This window comes from Cicer arietinum, chromosome 7, assembly GCF_000331145.2.
Source record: "Cicer arietinum cultivar CDC Frontier isolate Library 1 chromosome 7, Cicar.CDCFrontier_v2.0, whole genome shotgun sequence".
In the NCBI taxonomy this organism is placed as follows: Eukaryota; Viridiplantae; Streptophyta; class Magnoliopsida; order Fabales; family Fabaceae; genus Cicer; species Cicer arietinum.
Genome location: NC_021166.2, coordinates 17,189,426 through 17,201,480, shown reverse-complemented (window position 1 = coordinate 17,201,480; position 12,055 = coordinate 17,189,426). Strand labels below are relative to the sequence as shown.

Here is a 12,055-nt window from a genome sequence, read left to right as displayed (position 1 = left end):
CCTTTTTTTTCTCCTTTAATTACGATTGTTAGCTCATTAATAGAAACAATTTGTTACTCATACTTTTTCTTCACAATTTTTGTTACAAAAGTTTATTAAAGTTTTTATTAACGTACTTTTTTATTTATTTTTTCATTTAAATTAATATTTTAAGTTATAATAAAATTAAATATTAATGTATAAATTAAAGTAATGGAATATAATATGATTTTTTAAAAGTTAAACCATAAAAATGAATGAGTTGATTTAGGGTGATGTGGCATAGTAGAACTTGAATCATGTTGAGTTCACCGTTGGAGTAGAAAATGAGTGAATTGCTTCAAGATGATGTGGCACAGTGGACCCCATCTAAAGAACCCATATTGAGTTCACCGCTGTAGATGCTCTTAGGATCTGCCATGATTTAATTAACGAAGAAACACAATGCTAAGGAATCCAAGGAGGTACTTGTTAACAATTTAAATATAGAAACTTATATTAAATAAATACTTATTAACAAGACTCATGAAGAAAATCAAATCAATGAGTCGTGACAATAGTTCAGTAAAATTAAATCGAACTCTTAATGTTTCGTTCAAAATTAAATTGAACTGATATAAAAGGTTTGGAGCATTGATTCATTATTTCCAAACCAAACCAAAACAACAATTACATAATTCATGTGCTGTTACTTATGTTGTTCAGGTAAATTTTAATATTCAATATTCATATACGACTAAGTTTTTTTAATTTACACAATTCAGGGATAAGGATAAGGTTACGGTCACACAATTCAGCCACCGCAAGTCCCCTACCCCCAGTATAGAAAAATGAGAAAGGAGTTTTAAAGTCTGATTATTTTGTAATACAGGGCAATGCATTTATGCACTTGAAAGAATCAACTTGTCTATTGTTGTTAGTACTAACTCAATTACATTAATAGAACTCAATTACATTTTCTTTAAGCACAAGCAATCACCCTTACAAGATTTACGGCTTAATATTGGAAACTACATAAATAAGGATACTAATTATATGACAGCAATAATGAAAAGAATATATGTGCTTCGAAACTTTCCAAGAAATCAGAAACACGATACGAATTTCCCAAGAGGACATTTTTCCTGAAATAACATAGAAGACTTGGGTTTAATGCAAGTTAGGAGCATCTTGATTATTATAATTCAGTTTCATTCAACCTGCACACTAGTCTGGAAAACCACATCATGCATCTTTTCTAGTCTACAAGGTTTCCCCCAACAATAGTACAATACCTTGAAATAGATCAAGCTAATTAATAAGTGGACTTGCCCAATCTGCACCTGAACATCCCACAATTGTATTTCCGTTGTAATCAAACAACAAACCCTTGATTCAAAAAATATTCTTAAATATAAGATTACATTTAAACCCTCAATGCCCAACACAGAGAGATTGCACAAATTGACTCGTGGCGTTTACAGTAGAGGAAATATTTGGTACAGTTATTGTGAAATAGTCCAATTTCGTCACTAATCTCTTGTATCAACCAAGACCTAAATAAGGTTTCGGGGTGAGTAGATAATAGTTTACTGTTTGCACACATAAGAGGAGGGTCCAGGTTTTCAATTGATTGTGTCAGTTTCATATATTTGAGTCATTTTTTCTCTGCGAAAGCACATACCACTCTCTGAATAAGCTATATCAAGACTTGGGAAGTATTTAACTCTCCCCAAATCTATGGTTTGAAAATGACTGACAAAATGTTTGTTATAAACCATAAAGAGATAACTTCAACTTAAATACCAAATCTTAATCCCCTTAAGCAACAAACTTATGTGGTTTCTCCATATACATTTTTCTTCAACATGAAAGAAGGCCCTTTTAGTGCCTACTTGATATAATGACCAATGCCAATAGTTGCCACAACAAGAAGTCAAATTGAAGCCATCTAGGACACTAAAGAAAATGTAACACCGTAATTAAGGCCATATATTTGACTGTACCCTTTTGCAACTAGCAAACTTTTAAACGATCTATTTGCCTTTCTAAATAAACCTTCATAATAAACACATTAACATATAAAAAATGTTTTTCTTAGAAAAGAGGAACTAAGTCCCACATGCCGCTATGCTCAGGAGCAATCATCTCATCATGGCATGCCGTTGCCTCTATCTCAAATGAGAGAGCCTAAAGATAAACAATGAAAACTTGGAAAATTGTGAATGTGATTAGGGTTTCAAGTTGGTCGAGTATCTTTTTGAAGAGCAATTGGTAGATAATCATCAAAAAAAAGTTATCATTCATATTGTACAGATCAGCATTATGAAAAACCGTTGGAGTCAGGAACGACTCATTGCTATTCTCATTGGCTTCTTCAATTGCTGGAAATCTAGAATGACATCCCATCGATCATGACGCATAATGAGAGGTTTCTGCTGAGGATATGATTGAATCTCAAGTCTCGACAGTTGTAGAACCCGCCAATTGGACCTTTAAAGGAGATAAAGGTGGACCAAAATAGAAGTAGGTAGGACCCTTAAAAGTACATTAGGATCAGCCGAAGAGATGAAATATGGTGCTCTTCAAAGAAGGTGACATCTACCAAAGTAATATGACACAAACGACAATTATATCTTTTTGCATCTTCAATAACCAACTTATACTGATCAAGAGAAAGACCACAAACAAAACATGCACAACCATACACGAGATGAAGTGTAATATAAAGAAATCTAGGAACTAACACTTCATGAGGACTTCAAAATTATTAGCTGGAAAAAAAAGCATACTACTGACCAAAAAAGCAAGCTGTTTAACCAACATTTTGTGGTTAAAGCAAAAGAGTATGGGCAATCACAATAAGATGGTGATTTTCCCTCTCAGCTACCCTGTTTTGTTGAGATGTATGAAAGTGTGTGGATTTATATAAGAGGTCATAAATGCCTTGTACAAGTTTTTTAGAGTCGTCGGAAAGTGTCACAAAGCTGGACAGATCATGTAGAGAGAAAAGGCAGTAGTATCAAGAATTCAAGTTAGATTAATACCAATATTTTATATACAAAATGTGGGATTGCCAATATGTGAGCTATATTAATAGTGGTGGTGGAGGACCGAATCTGTTACTCTACTTTCAGTTTCAGTAGAACATGATCCTAATATTCAGCTTCAAAGAGAGATGAATTGTGAAGGCATTGCTAGGACAATGGCCAAGGAAAATTACATGCCCTCAAGAGAAGAGGTCGAACCTTACAGATCAAAGACTCACACACAACCTATTATCATGTGCAATCACTCACCAATGCCAAATTATTGACTCAGCTAGCCTACTGCATCTGGCTGATTCTCTGGCCAGGCCTCCCGGAATGCTAGGATCTCATAATATGTCTCATGTAATCTTGATAGAATAGGGAACTCATTCTGCTTGGACAATTAAGGGAAAAGCAAGTCATATGAAGAATTCGGCAATGCAATTTCATACCTGACAGAAGATTTCATATAGAAAATAATAACAGGTTTCAAAAATTTGTAGTTTATAAAATATGTCATGTCAGATGGAGATATCTTCATCTATTACTTATACTTGTGAGAGGATTCCACAATAACTGGTTTTATCCAAATTGAACTCCCTTTATTAACGCATCCTCTTTCTGATTGAATTACCCAATTTTATGTTTGAAACGTTGATTGCATATACGACACCAACAGCCAACAAGTGGTAAAAGCTAGAAACTCGTGCAATTCTGCAAAATTTTGTAATCAAACAGATTTGAACTAACACTAACATTAACATCTTAAACATCCATATTATTAAGCTAATAGGCAATGTCCAAAGTTATTTAGGCAACAACCTATGTTTGGAGTGTGGACAAAACACAAGGCTAAAACTGCCTTGCTTAAAATTTTAATTATAATAGGGAAAACAGAGAGAAGATACATCCTTAAAGAAGTTAAAGTAATTGCACCACAACAATACTAGCCATATGTTTCATTACAACCCTTATTCCCCCACATAAAATTTACGCGAGACAATAGAATATTACCATGGGAATGTTGAATCTCTTATATGCAGAATGTAACTGAGGCGCTAAAAATATATCCGCCTGCAAATGATAATGAACATGTTAATTTATACATAACTACGATAAACAACATTAAACCGGAAATACATTCCAAAAAAAGATGCAAATCTAGTACTTGTTTCTACAGAGAACCCTATTAATTTTCAAAAACTTATGAGTTGTGATCTGGAGTTGAATTGCATTATTATATTCCAAAATAACAGAGCATAAATACCATTTATTACATTATTATACATCAATGATCAGACATATCAATAGTAGATAATGGAAGCCAAGATTTTTGGGCTACTAAAACCTTTTGAAAGGATTTATTTATTCCTCTTATTAGTTTTAAAACGAACAAACTTCAATGATTAGCAACATACCATGAAAATTTCATCTCCAGTAGCGTACCTCCCAGAGTGTTCTTTCAATAGCTTTTCAAGTGCTGAACCACATTCAATTGTAAATATATTATATTAGATTAGATTAAGTCAACAACACACTGAAACTTGTATCTAGTAAGGAAACTTGTATCTAGTAAGGAAACTTATATCTAGTAAGGAAGGACATAACATAAACAGAATATTTCTTATCAGTAAATGAAGAGATATAAGGTGTTGGTGGTTGGGGTGGGGGAGCTTAGAAGTGGAGAGATAAGGAGGTCTAGAGTTCGATTCCTACCTCCAGGCCCCAACATAATACTGACTATACTAACATGTGTCATTCAAAAAATAAAAAAATAAAGCAGGGAGGACAAAATACCACAGTGAACATTTTCTTCAACTGTTAACATTGCATGCTAGCCTGTTAAAAAATAACCAAACCTGAATGCTCAAGCTAACAAAGTTTGTTCCACCAGGGCTAACTTTAACTTTGACCAATCATAAGATGCACTTATTTTGATAGGCTCACAATTAGATTTGCACTGTTGACAAAGTCCTTAATAAGCAGTTCATTTTTCAAAAAAGTTGAGGTCCTGATGGATATAGATATCAACTATCGGCAATCCAACTGGTTATTACAGTCTCATGAACTACCAACGTAGGGATAATTTAGAAGATAGAATTTCGTTCTCATCATATGCACTTTCTATTTTTGGTTTCTCTTCTTATTTCCAGTTCATTCCAAACATAAGTCCAAATGTTTATCAAGAAATGTAGTGCCCAAATAGTAGAAACTCAATCGGTCTCATCTCATTGACTATCATTGTAATAGCCAAATACTGTATGTGTTCCATTAATTAAGAATAAAACAAAATCAAATATTGTAGAAACACAAATAAGGATAAGGGGTAGTATGATAGATGGTACCGGGAGAAAATTTTAATTAATGAGACCAGCCCATTTCCATGTTATATAAATGAAACTTATGGTTCTTGACGTTTGGACCAAAAGGATCTATGAAGTTAAAATTGAGAAAGTAAACCTTGTTCTCTTAATGATCCATTATGGCAATAGGCTCTAATAGTAAAGAAATTTTTTTAACTTTGAATAAATGCATGACAAAATTGACATTAACTATGGAACTATTTCTTTCGCTATTAATTTTATTAACCCCTCTCAAAACCAATTGGTGAGCAAGTTAGTTTAATCTCACCTGTGAAGCCTTTTCTAATTACACCCTGGACCCATGGAAGCTTTTCATCAGGGCCAACTTTTTCTTCGATGTATTTCTGCTAATAGAAAAGAAAAATAGAAATGAACTTATAATATGCACTCTAGATCAACAGAGAGGTTGCTTCTTTCTTTATTGAAAAAGAGGTGACATACATACCAGGACATAAACAACCTAAAATTTTGTAGAAAAAAAGGTTACATACATACCAGGAGATTTAGGTTATGAAGAGGTTGTATAGATGAGGAAACAATACTAGCAGCCTGTGGATCAAATCATCAAAAGGGAATCCATTTACGGGTTAATTTGAGGAAGAGAGAATCCAGAACATCAATTCCGTTACAACCCAATAATAAAATTATAATTTGAATTTGATTACATATACCAATTTGATATCATCTGATCCTAATTGACATCACTTTAACAGTGAAAAAAGCACTTTATTGCACTATCTATGTGGCCTGGTTATTCAAATTTTGGAGAAAATAATGCAATAGTAACCACCTGAAAATTGATAGCTCTTTTGTGAATATCAGTGGGTAGCAAAGGATGTTGAGGATACTTATCCTCCAAAAACTGCGTTCATTTCATTTAGACATCACAAAAAAATGATCAGAGATAAACAAACAATTTCAATAATTGGAAAAGTAAAAGAAAGGATTGAGAGTGACCATAATAATGGCGAAAGAGTCAAAAATTACAGCAGGACCATCGACGAGAACGGGAACAAAACCAATAGGGTTGAGCTGGAGAAACTCTGAATATGTGAAAAAGGAAATTAATTAAATTAAGTATAATTAATAATATATAAAATAATAATACTAAAATTAGGTTTATGGATAAGAAACCAGGATGAGTTTGTTCTCCCTTCAACAGATTGACAGCTCTGTACTCATATTTGAGCCCTGAATGAATGAAAATGTTAGAGAAAGAGAGCCTTAATAATTTATTTAATTAATAAACAAGAGGAACGATTGAATGAGTGGAGTACCTTTGACGTTAAGAGCAATTCGGAGTCGGAAGGAACATGAACTCCTCCAATATGAATACAGAATCAGTTTATTATTATTATTATGTTCTTCTTCGCCAACGCTTGCGCTTGCCTTGTTCGAATCAACGAAGCATAACGAGTTAGATTATTATTAGGAAACAGTAATTAAAAATATGCATAGCATAGGATACATACCATTGACTTGCCGGAGCCAAGTTCCGTGCTCGTTCTTCCAACTTCAAAACGAAGCTGACGATGATAAGTATAAGTTATGGTGACGGTTGGCCTGAACCAAAAGGTCAAAGTGTACTGACAACTGTGCTTTATTAAGAAATCAAAAATCAACGTTTTCTATAGAAAAAATAACTTTTTCAATTTTAAAAAATTGAAAACACAAATTTCAATATATTCTTAAGGCTAAAGAGTATTTAGAGTGAACTATCAATTAAGTGGTTTATATTTTTTGTAGAGTAGCTGTCACGTTTTTTTTCTTCTCCTTCTACAACCTTCAAGCCATTAAACACGCATAAAAATTGCAAATAATATAAATTATAACTTGGTAATCCCAACACCTGCTTAAGAAAAGTCGTCAAAATGACATATCACTTAGTAATTTGAATTTGGTGTTGTAAAAGAAAATCGCAAATGTCATCGATGCCGTATTAAAGTTAATTTATTTGAATTTCTATACTTTCTTCTATGATTGTTTTCTCCTTTTGTTCATGTAATTAATCTAGACAATATAGATTAATTATGATTTTAAAATTATAATTTCGATGAATTAACGATTAATTTTAATTAATTATATCAATTATGATTTATATTTCATAATTTCGATGATTCAATGTTCGCTATCAATGAATCTCTGAGAAAGGGAGCAATATTAATGATATTGGTTCATTGTGCAATTAAGTCTTTCTGATAAGGAGTACAAATAATAGATACTGCACTATTTTTTTAATTCTATATTTAATTTGATAATAGGCATGATATGGTCAGTGAACAGTGGCCACATTCAAGGTGTGAAAGTAGCTGTGGATTATTTCTTACATCTCATATCTTTGGTTAGTCTTGTATTTTATATCAAATCCATACTGATTAGTGCTACCGATAGTTTAAAACCAATGTTACTTGAGCACATTTCAAAATTTGATGATACTCATGTAGGCATAACTTGTACAGGTCCAATTAATGTGATACTTGTTCCATTGGAGGAATTAAGAGATAGATTTACTTTGAGGTAAACTTTCATGAGATTGACTCGGTATTACCTTCCTTTTGCAGGCAAATTGCAATCTTTATGCATGTAACTTTGAATTTGGCGAGGCTTATGGTATATTAAAACTAACATGTAATATTTGCAGCAATAAAAGTTTCAGAATTTTATCTCTTTCTTTGATCTCAGCAGTGACGTGTATTTAGGATTGGATCAGTATAGTTGATGCAGATTACCAATTTTGGCAGCTTCTATTATAAATTGCATATTTCTATGCATTTGATTCGAATTTAGGTGAGACTTGTGGAATTCAACTACCAGATGCAAAATCAGTATGTCCTGCTGCAATTTTTCCAACCTAACATCAGGTTGCATTTCTGTAATCCATCAATTAAAATCAAGCATTGAAAACTACAAACTATGACAAAGATAACTAAAACTAATAAGAATCGGCATAATGTAGATTGCTAATCTAATACATTCATTAATTCGTCAAATAACAAATGGGGGATTCAAAAATTTATCATATACTGTCTATATTGACTCAACTACCCTACTACATCTGGCTGATTCTCTGGAAAAGTCTCCCGGAATGTTGAAATCTCATAAAATGTCTCATGTAATCTTGATAGAATAAGGAACACATTCTGCTTGGACAATCAAGGGAAAAGTAAGTCATGTAATGAATTTGGGCAATGCAATTTGATACATGAGAGAAGATTTTATTATAGAAAATAACTGGTTTCAAAAATTTGAAGTTTATAAAAGATGTCATGTTGGACAAATATATCTTCATCTATTTCTTATACTTATAGAGAGAATTCCACAACGACTGGTTTACCTAAATTGAACTCCCTTTATTAATGCATCATTTTTCTGATTGAATTACCCAAATTTATGTTTGAAACGTTGATTGCATGTACTTCACCAACAACCAACTAGTGGTAAAAGCTAGAAGGTCATGCACTTCTGCAAAATTTTGTAATCAAACACATTTGAACTAAGACTAAGATTAAGTCATCTTACACATCCATATTATTAGCTTGATTTGGAGAATACAAAATGAAAGATTGACACAAATATTGAATCTAAATCAACTAAAAGTTCAAGCCAATATGCAATGTCCAAAGGCATTTGAGCAACAGCCTATATATGTATGGAGTGTGGGACAAAACACAAGGCTTAAATTGCCTTGCCTAAAATTTTAATTATACTAGGGAAGACAGACTGAATTTATATCCTTAATCAAAGAAGCTAAAGTAATGACACCACACAACAATACTAGTCATAAGTTTCTACTACAACCTCTTAATCCCCCACATAAAATATACACGAGACAATACGAATACATGCTACTACTTCAACAAAACATAGCATAATCTATTAAAATCCCTCTACACCAATGCAAGCCTAGAATAAAACTCCCACTTATGCTGCGTTTTCCTTTCTGCACAATTTCAATGTAGTACTCCAAGTTAATTTAGAAAGACAATATTCCCTATTGATATACCCAATTTGTTTTCAAAATGCCATTAAAAGTTTCATTATTTATGCCTTAGCTACTACCTTCCGCACGATTACTTTTACAACTTGACATTTACTTGTACAACTTGACCTAGATTGAATGGATGAGAATGCGAATTGACTTGCACAATTAGGGTTGTGCAAAAAATCCGGTTATGAGGCCCAAATCCATAATCGGATCCAAATTCATTTTAAATATGTGGTTAAAATCATATAGTTATAATCTGGTTTATATAAACCGGTTGGATAACCACTTATGTTTTATATTTGGATTTAGTTTTTATTCACTACCAATATTTTGTTAATTTTGAGATTTTATATTTTAACAAAAAATTGAATTTTTTTTTCAAAAAAATATAAAATTTTGATTTCTAAAAAAATTTTATATCGAATTTTTTCTCAAAAAATTTGGTGACAATCTTTTTAGAAAAATTTATCGTAAAAATGGATTTTTTTAAATAACCCATTGAGATTAATGGGGACGATCAATGGGCGCAGTTACTAGGTACAACATCTTCCAATTAATTTTTTAAAATTAATTTTTTAATAGAATTTATGTTTGACCCCACTCTGAGAGAATAAAGGTTCTCAATGGGTTATTTTGACATATTCTAATATAATTCCATGCCTTAAGTTTTTTGTTAAGGACGGTGTCAACTTCTATCTTTCTCCATGCATGTTTGTGGACAAAACTGCCTCTCGAGGCATTCCTGTGGTTGAAACAAAAATATATTTTAATAATTTGATAAATGTGAAGAAGATAAAGAGGGAAATAACTGATTTTTTTTCAACATTTTAATACGTATTTTTAGAAGTTTTTATAGCCCAAGATACTGGGTGTTGTAGTATACATGTAATTATAATCCACACTTATATCAAAGATCTATAATGTAATTGAGTATTCACTTTGCTTTGGTGTGATGTAGCCTTCTTTATGGAGCCGAAGACCCTTCTATTGCTGGAATGGTATTAGATAGTGCCTTTTCAAACTTATATAATCTCATGATGGAGCTCGTGGATGTTTATAAAATTCGGCTTCCAAAATTCACTGTACTCTCTCTCTCTCTCTCTCTGTGGGGAGGGGGGATTTCAACTCCTTTTGTTGTCAATGCTCAATTGAAACAGTCACTCTTTGTTGAAAAAAAGTCGGATTATATTTGGTTTCTTTGAAACAATTGTGGCGCATCATCATTGAGTTATTCAGACTGCAAAAGACTTGAAAATTATTGCATTGTTGTAACTGCATCTTATGTTTATTTGTACTTGTAATCTGTAGACATTTTTCAATAGTTCTTGCTGGAACTTGGAAGAAGTTAAGTTGTTCTAGGCTCTAGCTTCTAGGACTTGGTGTATCTGCATTTCTTAATTTAGTAATTTCCTTTTTGTTAAGATGGGAAAGTAAATGAACAAGAATCCATGGGATTGAAGAATAGTTTATGTTGATTAAGATTTGATTTTGGATCTAGGGTTTCTTGATTGTTTTGCTTAGTTTGCACGAGTTTCTCACTTTTATGGCGGTTTCATTCTTCTTCAAATCTTTGAGCAACATGGATCTAAGCTAAAGACCTATAGCTGCCAACTTGAATTGTATAGTATGTTTCTTAAGTCAGATATTTTGCTTCATTTTCTCCCCAATTAGGTTAAAATGGCTGTACAATACATGCGGCGGGTTATTGAGAAGAAGGCAAAGTTTGATATTATGAAACTGAACTGTATTCTGGTAAGTATTAATTGTGCATCTTTGTTAAAAGTAAAATAATTATGGACACAATTATCTAAACTTTATTGATCGTGTTTTGTCTTTAACATGAAATCTGAGTGTGATAGACTTTCTTTTTAGGTTTAACTAATTGCTTTTAGAGTCATTTCATTCCATTTCTATCTTAAATTAATGCTTTTAAAGTCTACAGGTTGCACCAAAGACATTCATTCCTGTTTTATTTGGACATGCAAGCGATGAGAAATTCATTCAGCCACGCCACTCTGATCTCATCTCTGAATCTTATGCAGTATTAATTTAATACAAATATTTGAGTTTATATTTTCTAAAACAAGTTTGCAATTTTTTCTCTTTGACAGCCAAATTATCTAACTTTTGTTTATGAATTTGTAGGGTGATAAAAATATCATAAAATTTGATGGCGACCACAACTCTTCCAGACCACAGTTCTTTTATGATTCAGTTTCCATTTTCTTCTACAATGTCAGAACACTGTGAAGTTGTATGCAACACCTTTGCGAAGCATGAAAGAGAAATCATCAGACCCAAGAGAAGATGATAAGAAGTACAGGAAGAATAAAAAGAAGAATAAAGCTGGAAAAGTTGAAAAGAAACCGAAGAGTGACAGATTTGAGAAGCTGGAGGCTCTTAGCAGACGCTTGCGGCTTTGCCTTCTAAAGTGATCAACACATCGAAGACAAAAGTCCTCTTGACCTCATTTGTATCATATCAAAATCTTTAAATAGTCAGTCAATCTAATTGTAATGTTATTACAAAATCAATTTCGTGTGTAGGTTGTGACTAGTTTAGTAGTAGGTTTTATAGCAACATCATCTTGTTTATGATATTGTTCATCATATCCAAGGCCTTTCCGGATATAGCAATATCAGGGTGCACCTGCTTCAGAACCTCATAGATGTATTCATCGAACTTCAACGTCCACCGCTTCTTCATCGTTTTCTTCCCTT

The 12,055-nt window shown here is 32.6% G+C and overlaps 2 protein-coding genes across 14 annotated transcripts; one reads left to right on the top strand and one right to left on the bottom strand.

Moving 5' to 3' along the window:
- Positions 1–810: 810 nt before the first annotated feature.
- On the bottom strand, positions 811–7,070 carry LOC101493038 (glutathione S-transferase zeta class-like). 13 transcript variants are annotated; one of them, XR_012161269.1, is made up of 12 exons: positions 6,823–7,040; positions 6,628–6,739; positions 6,485–6,541; positions 6,308–6,393; positions 6,141–6,212; positions 5,846–5,899; positions 5,619–5,697; positions 4,406–4,467; positions 4,002–4,061; positions 3,258–3,378; positions 1,254–2,559; positions 811–1,103 (listed from the first exon to the last, which is right to left on the bottom strand). XR_012161269.1 is itself a non-coding variant. In XM_027336730.2 (11 exons), the coding sequence occupies exons 1-11, from the start codon at positions 6,823–6,825 to the stop codon at positions 1,065–1,067; spliced, it is 672 nt and encodes a 223-aa protein (XP_027192531.1). In that variant the 5' UTR covers positions 6,826–7,058; the 3' UTR covers positions 811–1,064. The 13 variants fall into 13 exon arrangements, 11 of the variants coding, with proteins under 11 accessions (XP_027192531.1, XP_004509449.1, XP_027192528.1 ...); XR_012161270.1 differs by having other exon boundaries at positions 1,254–1,301; XM_027336730.2 differs by lacking the exon at positions 3,258–3,378 and having other exon boundaries at positions 1,254–1,301; positions 6,823–7,058.
- Positions 7,071–9,834: 2,764 nt separating this feature from the next.
- On the top strand, positions 9,835–11,585 carry LOC101515282 (uncharacterized). Its single transcript, XM_027336453.2, has 5 exons — positions 9,835–9,872; positions 10,294–10,417; positions 11,007–11,087; positions 11,278–11,376; positions 11,481–11,585. The coding sequence occupies exons 1-5, from the start codon at positions 9,856–9,858 to the stop codon at positions 11,583–11,585; spliced, it is 426 nt and encodes a 141-aa protein (XP_027192254.1). The 5' UTR covers positions 9,835–9,855.
- The last annotated feature ends 470 nt before the right edge of the window (positions 11,586–12,055 follow it).